The sequence below is a fragment of the Cygnus atratus genome, chromosome 5, assembly GCF_013377495.2.
Source record: "Cygnus atratus isolate AKBS03 ecotype Queensland, Australia chromosome 5, CAtr_DNAZoo_HiC_assembly, whole genome shotgun sequence".
NCBI classification, from domain to species: domain Eukaryota; kingdom Metazoa; phylum Chordata; class Aves; order Anseriformes; family Anatidae; genus Cygnus; species Cygnus atratus.
Window position 1 is genome coordinate 1021601 of NC_066366.1, and position 21832 is coordinate 1043432.

General features: G+C 38.1%; 1 protein-coding gene across 15 annotated transcripts in view; it reads left to right on the forward strand.

Annotated features, from left to right (window-relative positions):
* Nucleotides 1-21832, forward strand: part of GALNT18 (polypeptide N-acetylgalactosaminyltransferase 18) — a 312077-nt gene that overhangs the window by 109281 nt on the left and 180964 nt on the right. The window contains exon 2 of one of the 15 annotated variants that reach the window (XM_050711306.1): nucleotides 19359-19414. The exons of the other annotated variants lie outside the window; for them this stretch is intronic. Coding sequence (XP_050567263.1) covers nucleotides 19384-19414 — 31 coding nt within the window. The 5' untranslated portion in view covers nucleotides 19359-19383. The remainder of the gene's footprint in view (nucleotides 1-19358; nucleotides 19415-21832) is intronic. 15 annotated transcript variants of the gene reach the window in all.

The following is a 21832-nucleotide window of genomic DNA, read 5'->3' on the forward strand; positions in this document are numbered from 1 at the left end:
AATTAAGTTTTGTAAAGAAGTACAAATTGATTAGTATCAAGGGCAGCAAGTTTGTGTGGATCTAACTTTTTACAAAGTATTCTACTGATAAATAGCAAAAGGTGGTGAATATCAGAGCACAGGTAACCTGGAAGAAATTATTTATAATATGAGTAGAGGTTGTTTAAATATTAAAAAGACACTGCCTGAATTCGATATGCGATGTTCAGATATGTTCATGTGTTCCTCATGAATGTCCAGGTAAGATGCTGCAGTTGTTCCATGTTCCTTGAGACCACATTATCCTGTGTGGGTCTCAGGCTTCAGCAAAGTTGCACTAGTTCAGTCTGTGATGGCCTGAAGTTGAGCTTTCAAACATTTTTTCTTCCTGAAGAGCTGCTTTTCCTCCATGATCTCTAACTCATTCTGTTCACATGCTGTAGAAAGTACTAGACCTTTCTGGTCTGCTGCCCAAGGTGGCTGTGCTATTGCACTGCTGTCTGCATTTTTCTAGTATTTCTATTAGAAATGCAGGGACTGAATCATTCTATGTTTTTTTTTTTTTTTTATTTTCTATTTTTTTCATGTGTGGAAGGTTAGATTGGAAGCGTTTGCATTGTGCTCAACAGCTGTGAAAGAGTGGTGGTATTCTAGAACTGGTCAACATAATTATTTCTGTGTACTGTATTGATGGATTGAGCTTTGAATGATAATGTCTTTCCTGTTCATTTGTACTCTTACTCTTGCATATATGCATTGAATTCAAGAGCATACATTCATATTCTCTTACAGGTAAATTAATGCTGACATTATGCTGTCCTATCTGGCACCTCTGAATAATTAATGGCAGAAAAAAAGGGAATTATACACTGGAACCCTGTTTGGAGTCTCCTAAACTTTAATCTCTACATCTGAACTTACTGCTGTACATTCAGCTTCATCTAAGTCTTTAAACAAATCCTTTTACTTCTGATTGTCAGCACATAAAATTAGTATTTTCATGTAACCCTACTCTAAAGCCAATAAGAGTGAAATTCTCTTAAATGCTTAGGAAATAATTGTTTCAACTGGAAACCATAAATTAAATTGAAGGGACAAATTAGAGTGACTAACATCATAGAATCATAGGTTGGTTTGGGTTGGAAAGGGACCATAAAGGCCATCCGGTTCCAACCCCCCTGCCATGGGCAGGGATGCCTCCCACCAGAGCGGGCTGCCCAAAGCCCCATCCAGCCTGGCCTTGAACACCTCCAGGTCTGGGGCATCCACAGCTTCTCTGAGCAACCTGTTCCAGGGCCTCGCCACACTATGAGTACAGAATTTCTTCTTTATATCTGATCTAAATCTTCCCTCTATGTGTTTAAAGCCATTACCCCTTGTCCTATCTCTATATGCCCTTGTAAGAAGTCCTTCTCTAGCTTTCTTGTAGCCCCCCTTTAGGTACTGGAGGGCTGCTATTAGGTCTTCCTGGAGCCTTCTCTTCTCCAGGCTGAACTCTCTCAGCTTGCCTTCACAGGAGAGGTGCCCCTGCCCGCTGATCATCCTTGTGGCCCTCCTCTGGGCCTGCTCGAACATCTCCATGTCTTTTTATACTGAGGGCCCCAGAGCTGAATACAGCACTCCAGGTTGGGCACTCCTCTCACAAGAGCAGAGCGGAGAGGGAGAATCCCCTCCCTCACCCTGCTGGCCACGCTGCTTTTGATGCAGCCCATGATATGGCTGACTCTCTGGGCTGCAAGCATATGTTGCCGGCTCATGTTGAGCATCTCATCAACTTGTCTATGTTGGATAACATTAATATGTGTAATTGTTCTAATTTTTACTGGGTGGTACTGAAACGTGTTATTCAAAACATATCATGCATATAGACAAATGGCATGTTTTAATATAATTTCTTGAAAAATACGACAGAGGCTCGGCTTTTAAACCCTCTGGGTTTGGCAGAGTCAAAAGCAGTGCTGTAAAAATGAGTTCCTAAACCGTAACATTTTAGAATCAGCAGTGTTGTATCCATTTAAAGTTTCACTGGATGAGTAACTTCTTTAAAGCTGTCTGCACTTGGCATTGCTTTTATTCCTACTGGGAAATTTTCTTAGAAGAATCACCAAAATTTTTTCCATTCCTTTCCATTCCTCTTAAGGTCAGTGGAATGAGGCGAACTGATGGAGAGAATAATTTGGCATGAGCTACAAAATCTGTTTCTGTAATTTTGGCAGGAAGTGATGTGTCAAATTCAGCAGGGGAACTGGGAAAGGAAAAGTAAATTAGGCAAAAGTAAATTAGAATAGACAAAGAAAAAATTTTTGCAGAATGCATCACATATTGCTGACAGCATTTATTTTGAAAGCCAACATTTGTCAGAAATTGCTTCTTTCTCAGGCTTGTATATAATTTCAAGAGGAAAGATGCTTCAGAACTGCTTTATTCTAATATTACTTAAAAAAAAAACTAAATTACTTTAAAGAGATGTCAGAAATTTCCTATCCTCTGAGTTTCTTGCCTTTATTAATATCAATACTGCAATTTACAGAAGATTTAAGGAATTTGTGTTTTGTATTTGGATCATACTGGATGGCTGAGGAGAGAGGAGAGGCTGTCAAGGAAGGAACTGCTTTTGCTTTTTTTTTTTTGTCTGTTTCAGACTATTTTGTTTTGGTCCCTTTTTTGTTTTGTTTTCAGCCCCTCATGAGCTGAAAGATTCTTGTGGCATTTTGGTCACAAAACATCTAATCTATGACCTGTTTTACTGAATGATTAAAAATAAAATCAGGCAAGCTCTATAACTTTTCCTGGTTTCAGGTTTCACTTCACTGCTACTGTGTGCCAGAATAAGCACTACATTTAATTCCTTGGTGTTCCAAATCTTTCTGGAATAAAAACTGAATGTTTAGGTCTCCTGGTTTAGTTCTGCCACTCTTTCCAGTCCAGAACAACAGGTATGTGAATGAAGGCTACACTTGGGATGGACTAATGTTGCCAAGTAGGAGCTTAGGGTGGTGCTTTTTCTTTCTGGTGGGGAGTGCTCTCTCCACACAGCTCTTTGCTAGTGGCAGGTGAGACCCTTCTGGAAGTGAGCCTAGCTCACTGAGCCTAGCTGCTCCTCAGTCACATGGAATGAGAGGGTGGGAAAATGGACCCTGTGATGTGACCATCTTCCCTGATGCGGTTCTTGGGGTAGACAGCATCACAACTGTGTGCTTCCTGTCTAGGGCTTCAGAGAGCCATGGTTCAAACCTTCAAGCCTAATCCAGCTCTTAGGGAGAGATTTTCCTCTCCTGTAGTCTAGCTTCAGTTCTTATTATATCAAAAGTAAACTCAGAATCTCAACAAAAGACATTCTAAAGTAGAGCAGACATCCTCTCTGGTCTTGGGGGACAAAACTGGAATACTAATTTGGACAAAATCTACAGTGAACAGGAAATGTAGAGCATCGCTGTTACTGCATGTGCATTCCATGTTCTTTAAATAAACAATACTTTAAAAGTTCCCTTAATTTGGCTAAGGTAATGTATATTACATAAGGACAACTAATGAAAGAACTAGGACTAGACAAACTTCTATACTGCACTTTTCTGCATCAGTTTTTCCTTGCACTAATACTGCTATGCATCATGGAAGTAGCTGCTGACAGATGTAGTTTCAAACATTTTAGTGGTTCTGCATTCAAATTTATTTGAATTTTATACTTAGTGAAAAATAATCTTTCAGATTTAGACTTCAGCTGTCAATCTGGGATGAAAACAGATGTCATAAATCAAGTATTTCCTGTGTGACCAAGACAATAATATCTGTAGTTTTACTAAATGTGTTATATAGTGCCAGGGTCTTCAGTGAACTTTTTAAGTATGAACAGTGTTTACAGTATAATAGTTATAGTGTGTGTGTGTATTTATAGTACACATGTATTTATATATGTTTAGCTATTGGTTCCAACCCCATCATATGAAACGATGAAAAATGCAGATTAGGTGAGAATCCTGCTTTTTGAAAGAAATTTGATTTACTAGTTCGTGGGATTTGGGGATTAGTTTCTTGTGATAGGTCTTCCTAATAACCTGCAATTTTTGTCTATGAGAGGTATGAAAAGGTTTTGTGAAAAAAATCTTCTGGAGACAGCAACACAGTGTCTTGGAACAAAGTTTTAGCACAATCATTACTTGGATGAAAGATATTACCTTTTTATGGTATTTATTAGTTACAACAGATGGTGTATTACTTAATTAGTTTGTATTCAGCCAGCAATCAATTTTACAGATTCAGATGGCTAAAAAATAAATAAATGTTAATTCAATGTTATTTGTCAAAAATATGTACTGTTCCATTTTTTCAGGCCTGTCTTTGAATTTATGAAGACATTAGACACACATCTTGAGGGCAAATAAAAATAAGGTTGAGAAGACTGCGTAGTTCATTTTATGTAACTGGAATTCATTTAGGCTTCTTCATTTATTCAGAAGGTACATCTCTGCAGAGCACTGTCTTAACAAAGTACCTGTTAAATCATCAAAATGTCTACTCCTTACAAATTGAACACATTTGGACTTTAAAAAGAAAACTGTTTCTGAACTGCTGAATATTGTCTATGCAAGTTCTTCTGCTGCATGATTGCTCTATTCTTCTCAAATTTTCTTTTAAAGGTTTTCACTTAGATTGAATTTAATTAAGAACCTTTTTTCAAGATCCTCAGAGATGCTTATTTCCTATGGGTGGCATTGAGAAACTGGCAGAAAATTTGCAGTATTAAAATATAGATAGAGACACTGGAAAATAATGTTAAATGTTATGTAAAATTATATTGGAAATATATTTTTCCCCTTTTTACATATTTATAGTCTTCCATTACATAATCATTTCACACCAGCAATGAATTTGTGGGGTGGAGACTTGTCAAAGCCAAATATGCTTTACTGGTATGTAAGACAGAATCCTTGCAAAGGAATTTGACTGTTTCTGTTAGGTAACTCCTAGAAGATGCTGACACGTATTAAGTGTTCTCTCCAATAAGCTTGCAGATCAACTGAAAGGAATATGCTTAGAGTTCAGTATCATTTCTGAATGATAGTTTTCTTTGCATCTGTCAGCAATAAGGGCCACCATGCTTGCTATATGAAATATGAGTTAGCCTAAGGAAGACAGGGACTGTATTTTTGAAGAGCAGATTTAGGCGGGATTGGTTGAAACAGTAATGGTCCTAGCCTGCTATGGAAGTTTTAAAGGGGCTGGTGGAAGAGAAGGCTTATCCAGTCCTGAGAAACCAAAGGTTCCTTGGGGATAGCAGGCTCTGGGAGGGGGACCCCAAGAACAGGTGGTTCCCTAGCTGCCTCAGCCATTGCAGAAATAGTTGTTGGTGTGCTTGGGGTATGTTGTTCTGTAGTGAACCTGCCAAAATGAATTCAAGTGATATTGGAAACTTGGACAATGGAGAATTGTGCCCTATTTTTAGAGAGAGAGTGTTTGTTTGAAACATACATAGACATTTAGAAGTGTGGGAAGGGAAACGGGCTATGTACATACAAGTATAACACCAGTTCTGCCTTAGGGATGTGATTACTCCTGTTATTATGATGTCCAAATGCTTCACAGATTTCTAATGCATTTATGCTCACACCATTCCTTCTGAAACAGGAAGACACTTTATTGCTATTTTTCTCTTAGGGAGCAGAGACATATGGGTGTGGGTGTCATATGCCTGAGGATGTCCATAAAAGTGCTGTGAATTGAATCCAAGGCTCCAGAATAGGAGGTAGATACACATAATTGCTGTCACAGCCTTTGAGCTATCCTGTGTTGTTGTGAAACCATAATCATGCTGAAGTGGGCTTGTTTTTCTATTGCTTTGTAAACCTTCTGCATGTATCTGAGCATTGCTAAAGTACTTACAGTCAAAGAAATGGGTTATGACATGTTATGTTATCTGATGTTCAATTTTTTCCCCTTGGATTGATTTTTTGAGAACCTTACCTTGAAATGCACGTTTTGCACTGAGCTGAAAAATTTTCTTTATTGAACTTAATAGATTTCTACCAAACTGTAGAACTTCTCCGAATGATGAAATTCCATTTTGCTGGGATGTAACTTAAGTCTTTACCAGTTTTATTTTCCAAGCTGTCAATTTAGTTTTTTTTTTTTATATACTACCTTAAAACAGGTTTTTATTTTTGTTTAACAAGGGCGTTAGCTTGCTACTAAGCTGTAAATGGAGAAAGCTTCAGAAAGTGAATCACATTCGTGACTGAGCAACCAATCTTCTGCTTGGGTGTGTGAGGCTACTTCCATATTACAGAAATAAAAATATTTCCATAGCAACCTATTAAAAGCACAGAATACTTCTGTGTAGGGTTTTCTGTTGTTACATCCTTACTGTGGAGATCTTTGACCACTGTAACTGAGCCACTGAAAATAGTTTGTAATAGCACAACAACATCCGTTTGTTTAATTAGGAGTTTATACTGCATATCTATTCTTTCTTATAAATGACTGTAAGTAGTTATTAATTGAATTAATTCAGGTTTCTAAAACATTGCATTTCGAAACAGATACATTTTTTTTTTTCACGTTATCCAGCATTTCTTTTGTACCTTGATATGCCAGAATCATCAGACCGGTGGAGCAAAAGATGATAAAAGAAAAGAATGTCTCAATTGGCACTTAGATGTGTTCAAACAGCTGGTGGAGCTACTCTGTGGTCTACCATAGCAGAAAGGTGCATCAGCGTTTATTTTCATGTAGGGGTGGATGTTTCTGTGAGGGCGTTCTTCAGGATAGTGGAAAGAACATGAATATTCAGGTTCTGCTTCAGTGAGGGAAGGTGGGGGTACATACACATTCAAGGCAGCCCTAGCCTTATTTTTCATGGTGTTCCAAGTAATTTGTTACAGCAATCGTTATGGGTGGGCAATAACAACAATTAAGACTCTTGACTTTTCCAGTCATATGGAATGCTTTGATACTATGCTAGATTAAATAAAACTGAGCAACTGAGCAACAAAATTGCGTTCGACTGCATAAGCAAATTCAAAAACCCAGTGCTGCTCATGAGTGGCTTCTTGTTCATCACCTTGTAGATTAGGTTTCCCTGTTGCAAGATGAGAAATTTCTGTTACTTACCTGGTGGGATTTTCAGTTCTGTGCCACTTGTGCTTAGCCTTTTTATTACTTTTTGCTTCTAAACTTAATCAGTATTATTAACATCAAACTTTCTTTATTTAAATATCAGAATGCAAGAAAGCTCTTTGATTTTTTTAAACTTGAGAAATTCTGTGTCCACTATGCATTGTCTCTTACTTTGTTACAGTACTACCCAGTCCATTGCTTCCTGTCTTACACCTCTTTACAGCATCCCAGCCACAATGTCACTGCTCTGACTCAATTTCCATTTCTTTGTATTCATATGGGGGAATAATAGGGAAAGATAGAGAAGGTAGTACGTAATTTGTTTTAGAAGTGATATAAAATAGTATTGATTTGGCTGACAGAAATTTTTCATTGTGTGTTCAGCTTATTTTGATAGTAAAAACAGAAATAAATGAATTTTGTCCCAAAGAGTCTTGCAGTTGACTCCTTTACTGCAGTCTTACCCTTTTGCCATTGCAAAACCTAATAGCCTGGCATAAGTTTTTAGGTAGAGGTCTCTCGGAATAGAGTTGATTGAAGTGTGACCTCATTTTACATGCGATGCAGTAACTGTGATTAACAAAGAACATGAAAAGGCAGGGAGTGCTACGCTAATCCTTTCATTTCACTGTTATACCTATGTGGAGGACTTGCTGTTTTAGTTCAAAGTGATAAAAATATTTTTTATTGGAATTTATTTATTGAAATAAAAAATGTTAAGAGAAAGTCCAGAAAAGCTGTGTTCACTGAATGAGTGTAACCAATTTGCAGCAAATTACTCAGTATAACTGGATGATACTATTAACTTTGATTTTTCACTTCATGGGCTGGTATATTTTGGGATAAACATAGAAAATACATACTTGTCGTTGCTCAACTCAGCCATAATGTCACACCACTGGTATCAATCAAATGACACCACGTTATATTCATGTTTCTATTTGGCTTAGGAAAGGTGATTGTTAAGGCTGCTTACATAGCAATAACATTTTTATTATATGCATGCTTGACTGGTGTTTGTATATTCATATGATTGACAAACCAACATGTATGCATAAATTAAATTTAGGACATGTAGATTCTTGCTGAGTAATTAGTTTATGTGAAAAAATATTTGCAAACTGCAGGAAGTGGTATCTAATTTGCTTTCCTGAACCTTGTTGACAGTCAGACTTTAAGCTGAGAAAAGCAGCTGTCTGTATGTGTTGGGCCCATTTGTGAACATCCAGCCTAACTGAGCTGCCATTAGCTCTTTTGGGGTTGGTGTCCAGAGGCATCTTTGAAGAGCCATCAGTGAAGCTGGCAGGTGTTCATGCTGCAGTGACGTTATAGCTGTGCAATGCAGATACCTATTTTAAAATAGCTGTGACACCAGTAAGCCCTCAGGCTAAAGATTCTGAGAATAAATTCAAATAGCTTATCTTTAAGGCTGCATGCAGTATATCAAGGGAAAACTTGGCCTCTGGAAATCAACTGTTAGCTTAGTTAATGGCTAACATGTCCCAGTTTGATGTGTGCTTGGATTGAAACTCCATCCATATTTCAGTTGTCTTCTCTCACTTACTTGTTAAGGCATCTTCCACAGGAATCCTGATGCACTACTACCTCCATTCACATTGTGGGGGTTCTGAGAAATGTGTTTCCTCATTGCTGAAAGAAGAACTTCCGATTTTTTCTTTTTATGCCATTTCTCTTTCTTTCCAACACTTTTGTCATATTTATTTACCATTAATGGATCTCCTTTCTTTTCCATTCTAGTGTTAGAGTGTTTTTCAACTAATTATCTGAGTTTTTTACCTGGAATATGTCACAAAATCACAGGGTGTAGGAAAGTCACGTTATAGTAAAATAATTGGATTTCAGAGAACAAATACAGGCGTACTTAAAATAAGAATGCAGTCAGAGCTTTGTCCTTCTTGAAAGATAATTTTATTCATAGTGTTTTAAGCATATTAGTATTTCAGGTTGATATTCTCCTTTTCTACTAGCTTTCAAACTTGTGAAATTACATTAAATTGTAGTAGACAATGCTTTTGGCAGTATGTACGTAATTCCAAACAGTGACTTTGCTTTGTAAAATAAGCAGCTGAACTTCATCCCATGGCAAAATGCATGTTTAGTATGATTTGGTGTGAACAGACACCAAGTTTCATGGCTCTATAATGGATTTAGCAGAGCGAAGGCATTCTACTACAGTGACCAGAAGTCCTTAGCCTGCTTTGTTCTGAGTGAAATCCCAACTTTTCTGAGGCTCAAAGTAATACGTACTTTTTTGTTTGTTTTATCTTTACTCTCTCAATCTGCTAATATTCCTGCAGCTGTCTAATATGTCAGTCTACTTGTCTCAGTAATTTCCAGGCAATTCCATATTTTTTCTTTAAAATTCTTCAGAGAAAAGATAAGATGTAAAAGCAGAAACCGAAAGGTTTATTCAGTTGATGGCAGAAACGTGTTCCGGTTGCATACGGTTCTGTCATAGACTTTTAAGGTTCATGGTCTCCTTGCCTGAACTCCATGCATGTAAAATATTTGCTTTTTTTTCATGAAAGAATAAAATTCTTGTATGATATCCTACTAGGACTCGCTGGTGTGCCTTTACCATGGTCAGTTGCTGGCTCTTCTCTCAGCTTTGTGTTTTTACTTTGCCATTCAGACCCCTTAAGTCTGCTGACTGATTAGCAGTCTATTATACATGGTTCAGATTGGAAAAGCATAGTAACGATATAGGAATGTAATGACTAAACAGGAGATAGATTTAGGTGTGTTACGCATGAATCTCTTTGTAGTCATTAAGAGCTGTGCTATGACCAGTACTGGGGAGCAAGAATAGTAATCAATTTATAATTATAAATGTATTGAAGTGAAAATTGGAAAGTGTCTCCTATGTATTGAGAAAGAATACTCAAGAGACCCATCATTAATGTGCTAATGTGTTTTGTAAGTGTGCTCCTGGAGCACATTCTGGGCTCCAAATAAGAGGCATGCCAGGCAGTTATGCATGCATGGCAATTACTTGAATACAGCAGATGTGAAACTTCAAGGCCAACTGCCATAAAGCAACTTCTTTGTTCTAACTAGTGCTCTGTTAACTGATAATGTCTGTGTCTTCTGTAGATGTATAAATGTGTAGACAATCAGTAGCACTTGGATTTATTGACAATAGTGACAATACAGTGTATCAAATATATGAAAGGTTGGAGGTAGAGGAATTCTGATTCATTCCATTATAGTTGGGATTGATGTATGTGATTTTTCAGGTATAGATTTTTTTCACAGACCCTTTTCAAAATATTGTGTTCCAGAGCGCTCTTACTTCAAGCAGACCTTTCAAGTATGAGTCAATTGTATGTTTCCGTAAAACAGTACATCAACTCCTCTTTTAGTCAAAACAGCTTTTAAATAATAATGTGTATATATGAGAGGACAGCATTATAGATTTGAATATTAAATGTGTTCAATGTCAGTGTTACTTGGCTTGATATTCTATTTTACCTAATTCTGAAAGATCTAACCAAAGCTCTTGCCCACTTTCCTGTCAGTGTAACCTGAGGCAGGCAGAATCCAGCTCCAGCTTGCTGTGGGATAGACTGAACCTTGAACAAGTGAAAGATGGAGAATCTGGGGGACGTTTAGGTTTACTTGTAAAGTCCAGTCACATGTGATGAAGTTGCGATCAATATGTTCTTTACTCAAAGCTCATCAGGCAGGATTTCTGTCAGCGAGTATACCTTGGGGCATTATGTACGTGCGTGGTGAAGAAGGTATGCTGGCTAGCAGATCATATTGTGCAAGAGAGTCATTGGCTTTTTCTTCGATGCCTTTTGCTTGCACACCTCCTGAGGCATTCAGCCCAATGAAAGCTGAGAATGCCATAGTTTTTTTGTTCTTCTTGCTTTTTCTGATAAATTAGTTAGGTTGCTTAAAAGACCTCTATGGCAAATGGCCAGTTACTCTTCTTTTTCTTAGGAACTTTAACTAACAAGTTTTGTTTCATAACACCTGCATTTCAGTCAACAGAATAAATAATAACAGATCATAAGGAGAAAAAAAAAAGTTTTCTTTTTCCCACTGTAAATTTAGTGGCATCCACTTCCTCTTCATTCTTGGTGTGTCCGTGTGAACACAAACTCCTCTGCATCTCTGTTTTTTTGTTTTTTTTGGAAACTTTTCCTGTACAAGAGACATCATTTTTCTCTGTCCTAATTCCCTTCTGACTTAAAATGCAACAGGAACATTTGCAAAGAATACATCTTTTCAGTGTATTGACAAAGCTGCTTCAGTAATTGTGTTAGCTGAACTAGACAATGAGGCTGAAATCCTTCTTGAATTAGGGTTTATGTAACGCTAAGCCTCACAGACTGAGCCGGAACAGTGAGCGCATATGTTTTGCTGCATTTTGAAATGTGTGGCTTAATGGACTAAGCTTGGGATTTTTCAGCCTGCTTTCACTGGTTTGATTCTACCCCACTTTACAGTCCTTTCCCTGTGACAGCATTACCTGGACCTGGAGAAGAAGAAAAGGTTTAGTTGGACCTGTGTGGTCATTTCCACGTGTAACAGTTCATGATGAGGAGGGGAGGCTAGAGGAGTGTGCTGTTGACTGCTGGAGCAACTTAGTTCTTGTTATGCTTTCAGAAACTCTATGTGGATAGAGCGGAGCTGACATGGAAAAGTCTAGCGTGCTCATATAGGCTTTTATTATCTCTTAAATCAGGTCCACCACTAACAGAGAAGTTGTGGTGCAGTGTGAGTAGGGTGGGGGGGGAGAAGTCTAACCCATCAGTGAGAAGACAGATCATCTGGATTCAACTTAAAAGAACAAATACATGATTAACCCAACCTAGACAAGTAGGGGGATACATGGGTGGAATAGAAAGAGGAGAGGGATGTTTGTAATGTTTGCATATCTGTGTCCCTTCTTACATTCTTTTTCAAATAAGCTGTGAAGTTCAGTTCTGTAACACTGGTAATAAATAAGAGTGTCAAGACTTGAAACCTCTCTTGTTCTCCAGCATTACCCAAACTCTGGACGTTTGTTCAGGACAGAAATGAAGGCAGGGCGTCATTTAGATACCCTGTCCTCTCAAGATGTGAGAGGAGAGCACTTTTACCAAGCAATTCAAAATGACACCCAGCACAAGAACAAGGAAGTGTCAAACAAAGCTAAGGAAAGAATGGAACTCGAATTGCTCTCTGTAACAAAAATGTGCTAATAGAAGCTGTTTTAAAATACTACCTTTTAACTTTACCAATTTTTTCATCTGAAAACATGCAAAATGATTCATTTACAAACTTAAGGAGTGAAGGCCTTTAATTAAATTCCTGCTATTAATTTTCTTGACTGTAGTATTGTTTGGAAAATGTTGGTGGAGAAAAATAGAGCGGTGGAGTAACCAGTGAGGTAAAAATTTGCATGTTCTTTAACTTACCAAAGGTGTAGTAATGAGTAAATGTTACACAAACAGTGTAAGTCTAATGCTTGGTAAAGATATTAAAAAAAAAAGTTGGAGAGAGAAAGGAAAATATTTTTATAAAAGAAAATCCCAATGGTCTATGCAGCTTCTCTAAAAATTTTATCGCATATGCAGTGACATTTAGTTTTGGACAAATTTTTTGGTAGGAAATTAGTAAAAACAGAATCAACTTGCTTTTTCACTGAAGTTTACAGTTTGAATTTCTATTGGTAGTCACAAATCACAATAAAAATTTCTGAAAATTAGAGAACTCCCAAGCCTTACATAGTCTGTCTTTGAAGACTAATAAATTCTCTTTTAGGTTGTAAGTGGTGATTTTCAGCTTCTGAGGACAGAAAAGATTAATTGCAAAAGTCCAATTGTTTTTTATGGTGGAAGTCTGCTTCCACAGTTTCAGAAATGAGAATCTTTCCAGATATGATGAGTATAAATTTGTTGCTGTGTTGAAATTGATTGTTGAGACTTACATACATAAATAATTTTCTCAGAAATCATTAGGAGGTCTGCGAAGTTGCATGGGATTCTTATGGGAGTTAAACTGGTAAGTGCCAGCCAGCACCTAGTGTCAGGATACTGCTCCAAAAGAAAAAGGAATAGAAAACCCCATCTGGCATCATGAATAAGTTAACCACATGGTAACTGGATTTGCAGTTTGAAGAGGAAGCTGATGATGGTTTTTATGGTCAATATTAACAAAATTTTAGGAAATTCACATTACAGATTTACAGGAGGGATAAGTAGGATGTTTTGTTATACTTAACATTTATTAAATAGTCTAATGAATTATTTTGTCACTGTTACACCTTACTAAAAAGCTGACTTTCTCAGATTTTGAGTTACTAACAGAAATGCTGCAAGCCAATTTCCCAAAGGGCAACAGTGGTGGTAGGAAAAATACAGCCAATCTTTGACAGTGCTGAAGAAAACAAGTCAATCCTTGTTTTCAGTGTCACTGGACACTGACAGCAGCATGTCTGAATTAATATACAGAGCTTCAGCTGCATTCCATAAGCCTTGATAGTCTCTTCTTACTGTTTTGTCTGAGAATACTGATTTCCACATTCAACCTTTTCCATATTTACAGTTGTTCACACTACTAATCTAATGTGATGGTGTGAAAAAATATACTGGAGCTTTTCTATAAACTTTCTTGTGGCTTATTGTCTTTTACCTCTTGGTCTTTCTTCTAGAAGAAGACTCCATGCACTGCAGTTTTGCTTCACTTTTCCTCACCTTATACTATATCCTACATGTGTGCGCATATAACTTTTATTCACGTATTCCCTCACTTTTCATCTGTAGATATATGTACATAATGTCTATGAATAGTGACATCTCTTATGCAGCTTTGCTCTGACTTGCTCTGTAGAGAATATTCCATCAAAATTATCCTCTATAATGGAGTATTTTCATATAGTAATTTACTGTATAGTGTGTAACTTGCTGAGACTTGATTATACAAATGCTTAAGTTGCTGCATAAACCCCATATTTTTCTGAAATAATGTTTTTTTCATTGCTCTGAAAAAAAATAATCTGTCAAGGTCAGTATTTACGTCTTCCCTCACTTAATACCGATCTCCTTCTGGTATGACACCTGAAAGCAAATTTCTTTCCTTTGGTTAGATAAGTATCTCCTAATTACTGCATTACTTCAGCTCAGTCAGGGTACTGGTTGCCCTCATCCAGACAAAATAAAAAACTTACTGTGGTGAAGCAAAAAATAAAAGAGGCAGTTTTGCATTTGAAAATATCTTCCTGCTTCTCGTTAGAAGCTCCCTTGTCATATTTAGGGCCAGGATCTGTTGGCATCAGGATGGGAATTATGTTACAGAACCACTAATTGAAGGGTAACTTGCTATTGGGCGACACCATTTTTCCATGCCTGTTCTTTTCATTGGCTGTATTTTGTATGGTCTTTTGTTTTGTTTTGTTTTGTTTTAAAGCCACCACAAAACCCCAAAACCCTGTACAGACAGATCTGAAAAAATGTTTCTGGTGTGCTTTAGCCACATGTCCTTTTTCTAAGTTCTCTGTCCTTACAGTAATGGATTGAGTCCAGTCTGGAATGCAATTTTAAATGTATCCATTCAGATATTTTCTGTTAAGAATTAAATACTCATGTATGCAGTCCTCTCAAGGCTCAGATGTAAGGCTCAGACAGTGATTTATCTAACCAATTGTTACTTTTTCAGTAACTGTCAGCACGAACTGTAACAGTCAGTCCACAGCACTGTAAAAGTTAACAAATATTTCTCATTGTTTCCTGGATTCTTGTGTGTCTACACACAGTTCCCAGTTGTGTCTATAGATGCATTGGATCTGAAGTTTGAGTCCTATGGCAGCAATCAGCTGCAGACAGAAAGACTGGTAGCTGAGGTAGATATATCCATGTCCAAAACCCGAACACTTCAGCCACATGCAATTTTTGCTTTGGAGCTGCAATACAAACACCTACGGTATGAGACTTGATGATGAAATAAGAGGCTAAGGAAAGTTATTTTCTTTTAATATTTTAGAATAACAAAATACATTGAATAATCTTGTTTAAGAATATGCTGTAGGCAACAATTTTAGTTACCTGATTTTAGCATAAAGCTTCTCCTTCCTGAGTTCCATAATCATTTTCTATTATCAGTTTTTATTTTTAAATTGAGGAGGTTGACCTCAGCTGTAACAAGTAGATGCAGGTACTGTGATTTTTACATTTTCTTGTGTGTTTGTTATATTCTGGATTCCTGTCTTGACTTCTGTGTTATCATGAGGGCTATGTAAAATACAGTGTTTTCCGTACAGCCATCTATAGAACAAATAGATTCTGATTGTGAATTTGCAACTATAAAACGTGTACAGTTCCTTTATGTAATAGTGGTTTGTGCTACTTAAGTAATGTATAAATGCTGAGAGATTTTTTTATTTCTCTATATGCATTTTTGTCAAGAGTATGACATCCTGTCAGATGAGTGGATTATTGTGACTGGTGACAGACCAGACTGGCTATATAGCGTTTGACAAGCAGTGCATTTTAGTTGTTAGACTTCTCATTAGATATTATCAGCATGAAGCCTACTGCATGGCATGAGGGCAGCAGAAATCACTAGTGAAAAACAGAAACTCTTCTCAGCTCATGTACATGATAAGTACCTAAATGAGGTAAACTGTAATACTTTGCAAATCAGTATGGATTCAGCTCCCTGCTGCAATGCTTTCCTGGTGCTCTGACTGGATCTTTCATCTAAGATGCTCACACTTCGGAATTATAGGACATATGGTGCCTGTTGTTTCCTGTCCCCCCAGGCAGAGAAGAAAAGCTGTATTGTCAGCTAAGCTTCCCCAGACTGCACAGTGAAATAGGTGCAAATTCCATACCAGTTCTGACAGGCTGTGCTCACTTAGGGCATCTAGCCCAAGATTCTACCACCATAAGGAAGCAAATCCATGACGGTATTTTGCCTGAGGCTTCAGAAATAAACTACCACTATGGCAAGGCTGGGGAGGGAGCCAGAGCTCTGCCTTTTGTAAACGGGGAGGGTGAGAAAGGAAGAATGAGGTTAGTGCAAAGTTGTTTTTTTTATTTACTACTTTTAGTTGTGGGTGGCACTGAATCAAGTGAGAGGATACATTTTATTTTGTAAATATCAATAGCTTTCAAGTTATAAGTGTCAGTGTGAACTATAATCCACTTTTTTTTTTTTCTTCCAAGCTTCTCTTGCTGTCGTTTTCCTTCTGATACCATGAGGTATTATATAGCTTTACAAAGTCTGCTCTAAAAGCTTTATCTTTGTCGTTCTATAAACTTTGCAACCATTTAGTTGTTCATAAATTAATGTTGTCTTTTTAGGACTATAAATTTAAGAATTTATAGAATTCTTATAATAGGATTAATTTTTTCTATTTATTTAAAGTGCTATAGAAAGACTGTATAGCATTGGAAAAGACTTGAGATCTGAAAAGAATTTTTTTTTTTCTTCTGTGGTTGTTGGGAGGTCTTCCACTGATTTTAGAGTGGTGTATTGATGATTCCTATTCTGAAGATCACAGGAATACAGAGAGATTAAAAACTGCTAATACCAACAGGACATTTAATATTCCCTTTTTTGTTCACTTTATTATTTAAAGGTAAGCTTAAAAAAAAAAGAAGGTATATCAAATTCTCTGCCACTTTAAAGAAGAGTATGCAACTAGAGTAGGAGTGAAAAAAATTATAGTACGTCACATTTGGGAGACAAAGTAGACAAGTTCTCGTGAGCCAGGTTATTTCAGACCTCATATGCTAGAGGATTTGAAAAATGGTTTTCTGAAGGATCTTCTCTGACAGATTACTTTTATACAAATCTCAGAGTTTAGAAAAGGGGGGAAGATGATATTTTGATTCTTGTTCAACTGGGACTCGTACAACTGTCATACAACTCTTGTTTGATTGTACTTAAAGAATAGGGGCTGTAACTCCAATTTCAATAATTTTTTTTGTGAGGTTACCCTAACATGAAGCTATTGGAAGCTACTTCTATTTAATAAAATGTAAGTGATTTATACAGGTAGGGTTTGAAGAGTAATAAGGACCAGAAATGTGACCAAATTTTGAAAATGTTCTTAAGGAAGGCTTAAGAAATTTGCAGAAATTTGAGAGCTGTATAAGAGAGCAGTGTTTAGTTATAAGCCAAATTTAGAGCTAACATGAATTGGTGTAATTTCACAAACAGATGAAATTATGTCAGTCCTTAATTTCTGCATGCTTATATGACAATTTAAGCACATCAACAACATCTCTGACTTTCTAAGAATATCAGCAAAACAAGTACAGGTGCTACATTGATAGTGTTATCAAAGTAGCTGAGATGAGGAGTGTGTTATTTTGACTTCTTACTATATTATGATGGAAATTAAGATGTGCCACAATAGAATTATTTTTTTTTCCTTAAACACTGAAAACACTGTTTTTCTGTGATATGCTTTAAAGAGAGGCCATGGTGTGTCTTTGATCATTCTGATTAGAGACAAAACAGGGTTCTCTGGTTAATTTTTGTACTCATTTATTGAGATTTTAGTGTGTTAAGCCAAACTAAAATCTGAAAGAACACTAAACCTGGACTTTTCTATGAACAGTAAAGAAAACTGAAAGTTATTGAAGTTAGAAATGCTGTGAACATGAGACTGAAAAAAAAATCTTAATTTGGAGTCAGTGGCAGCAAAACTCATTGTGAGGCCCTATTACTGTGTCAGTTTTTTTGCCTTCTGTGCATTAACATGATTTAGTGAATTAATGCAGTGGCTTAGGTCCCAAGTTTATCTTATGGGCAGAAATAGAAGAGCCCTTTTTTTATGGATTTACTGTATTCAGTTAAACTGAAGATGAAATACTGAAGATGAAAATTTTGGAGCAACAAGAAATAGAAGAGAAGCAGGAGAGAAACTGGGATGCTGCTGTAGAGAATGAACATTTGGTTAACAAACTGTCAGTTTAAAAATGAAACTTAGACTTTATTATGCAGCTGTTTTTTGATAGTATAGAACAAGTGAGACTGTAGAGCACAAATAAATTGACATTTCAGAAAAAAATTGTTTTAAGGAAGGGCTAAAATGTGAGCCATATAGCCATGTGTCAGAGGTGAAATGTCTTCTGCATTACTATACTTACTGCTGCTTGCTTCAGATCTAATACTGCTTTCGGTGAATTAAGAATAGCAACATTCTGTTAGCTCAGCTGTTACCTTGTCTTATTTTCTATTGCTCTTTTTTTTAGTGGAGGCCAGAGGCTTCCACTGAATACTATCTACCAAGTTAAGCCCTCTGTAAACACCCTGGATAGTTCCTGCCATGAACAATTTACACTATAAAAAACAAATTGTAGTATACAAATGAAATGAGCAAGTGGATGGGTGAAAGGACAGAAATGAATGCAGACAATATTAAAGAATACTGTATTACTGACCTTGCACAATTTCTTTCAACAATCATGCTAGTCCACAGAAGGCCACCTCACCTGTCTTCTCAGGCCTTGGTGGCGGTGACCAAGGCCAGCTGAGCTTTGTCAGATGACTACCAACTTTCATTAGCTTTGAAATTGAGTTTGAATCAAGTGCTGTTTGGCAACTGATTCTGAGAATTTTGGAGTCTTCCATCTGGATTGTATCTTTTGTAGACAGTGATAGAGTACTCTTTGTAATATTTCTATCCAATCTGTTTTCCTCTTATACCTCACTTTTCATTACCTAAAAGCATCAGAAAGGCCATGCAGGATCAGACAAAAGATGCATCTTTTCCTTTATCCTGTTTTGAGCAGCAGCTGGGGGCAACAAGAGGAAAGAACAAGAACAGTGCAAGCATGCATGATAATGCCTTCCATTTCCTTCTGAGACTTCAATCATTTTCTTGTTACGGATTTACTGAGATAAATGTGGTCTCCGTGTCTAATAGCTGCCTGTGGATTTCCATGCCCTGAGCTTGTGCAGCCTCCTCTTGAATCTGTGTAAACTACTGCTCCATTATGCACTGTAGAATGACATTGGATAGCCACTCCTAAAGCTAACCTAGAGGATAACATTTCTTCTGCAAGGTCTTTTATCAGAATCAGTTATGAGTGATATTTTGTACAAACTTGGTAGTCTAACAGACAATAAAACGCACTTCACCAATCTTATTTAAGTACGTTAACTTGTGAAATATCTAACATAATAATCATTTTTGTCACTGTTTTAATGCCTATGTTATATAAATCTGACCTGTGCCTATTCTTATTTTTCTCAAATTCTAATTTAAATAAATTTTTAATACTGCATTTTTCTTCATACAGCTTATGATAGCATTGACAGCTGAGGATGGCACACAAAAGAGATGACTCATGCTCAGGTGTGGCTTTCTTGATGATATTTCATACTAAATAAAAGTGATATGCTGTTACTCTTGAACTTGTTCTGACTCTTGAACATCACTAGGTACTTTAATTTTTTCCTCAGTTAGAACTGTGTCTCAAACATCTCTAAAGTTTAGGAATGAAGAGTAAATGAAGTTAAGCTGCAGAGTCTCTCCTAGATGTTACTTTTATTTCAAATGGCTTTGATTTTTATTATTTTTTGCTTTTCAAAATTGTATTTCTTCACACATCCTTTTCATATAACCTGATCTCTGCTGAAAAGAATGAAAATATATTTGCTAAAAAGAAGATCCGCCAGAAAATTTAATAACAATGCAGCCCATGGAGGAGACCACAGTGGAGCAGGTGGACCTACACTGACGGAGGCTGCGGCCTGTGGAGGACCCACGCCGGAGCAGATTCCAGGCCAGACCTGTAGCCCGTGGAGAAGAGACCACTCAGGAGCAGGTGACCTGGCAGGAGCTGCTGCCCGTGGGGGACCCAGGTTGGAACAGTTTGCTCCTGAGGGATGGACCCCGTGGTACGGACCCATATCTGGAGCAGTTCTTGAAGAGCTGCTGCCTGTGGGAAGCCCATGCTGGATCAGTTCAGCAAGGACTGCATCCCGTGGGAGGGACCCCACAGCACAGGGGACGAGAGTGATTGAGAAGGAGAGGCAGAGAAGAAGCGCTATAGACTGACCATAACCCCCGTTCCCCTGTGCCGCTCAGGGGGAGGAGGTGGAAGAGGGTGGATGGGGGGGGAAGGTACTTCTGGTTTCTTTCATTTGTTTCTCACTTCTTTAGCTTGTTAGTAATAGGTAATAAATATTACTATCTCCCTATGATGAGTCTGTTTTGCCTGTCAAGATAATTACTGTGCGATCATCTCATCCTTATCTCAACCCTTGAGCCCTTTTCATTGTATTTTCTCCCTGTTCCTCTTTGAGGCCGGCAGGTCAAGGGCAATTTTCTCTCTCTGCTCTTTTGAGACCCGACCCGGAGCACTGTGTCCAGCTCAGGGGTCCCCAGTATAAGGACATGGAGCTGTTAGAGCAGGTCCAGAGGAGGGCCACGAGGATGATCAGAGGGCTGGAGCACCTCTCCTGTGAAGAAAGGCTGAGAGAGCTGGGGTTGTTCAGCCTGGAGAAGAGAAGGCTCTGGAGAGACCTTACACTGTCCTTCCAGTACCTAAAGAGGGCCTACAGGAAAGCTGGGGAGAGACTCTGTCAGGCAGTAGAAATGGGTTTAAACTACAAGAAGGCAGATTTAGATTAGATATTAGAAGAGATTCTTCACTCAGAAGACAGTGAGGCCCTGGAATGGGTTGCTCAGAGAAGCTGTGGATGCCCCAGACCTGGAGGTGTTCAAGGCCAGGCTGGATGGGGCTTTGGGCAGACTGCTCTGGTGGGAGGCATCCCTGCCCATGGCAGGGGGGTTGGAACTGGATGACCTTTATGGTCCCTTTCCAACCCAAACCAGCCTATGATTCCATGATTCTAAACAAAAATTGCAACTCTATTCCCAGTATGGTTCTTGTAGCCTATGGCAGCAACACTGCAGAAAATAACTCAATACATATGATTGAAATACAGGTGTTTGAATAATTACTTATTGATTTTTAGGCCTGCCTTGATCTAGTAAAATACTAAAGATTTCTGTTTTGAGGAAGCTGACTGCTTTTGCTGACTTTAAAAGTATATGAGTAGCTATGAAGTTAAGTTGCTTTTGAAAGGGTTTTTTGGACTGAGGCCTGGAAGATGAAGAGCAAATAGCACAGAGCTGGATAACTGCTACAGTTTGGTCTTGTGTATCACAGAATCATCTAGGTTGGAAGGGACCTCCAAGATCACCTAGTCCAACCTCTGACCTAACACTAACAAGTCCTCCACTAAACCATATCACTAAGCTCTAAATCTAAACATCTTTTGAAGACCTCCAGGGATGGTGACTCAACCACTTCCCTGGGCACCCTTTTCCAATGCGTAGCAACCCTTTTGGTAAAGAAATTCTTCCTAATATCCAACCTAAACCTCCCCTGGTGCAACTTTAGCCCATTCCCCCTCGTCCTGTCACCAGGCATGTGGGAGAACAGACCAACCCCCATCTTGCTACAGCCTCCTTTAAGGTACCTGTGGAGTGCGATAAGGTCGCCCCTGAGCCTCCTCTTCTCCAGGCTGAACAAGCCCAGCTCCCTCAGCCGCTCCTCGTAAGACTTGTTCTCCAGACCCCTCACCAGCTTCATTGCCCTTCTCTGGACTCGCTCGAGCACCTCGATGTCCTTCTTCCTCCCCTTTGGGAGGGACCCAAAACTGAACACAGTACTCGAGGTGCGACCTCCCCAGAGCCGAGTACAGGGGGACAATCACGTCCCTAGCCCTGCTGGCCACACTGTTTCTTATACAAGCCAGGTTA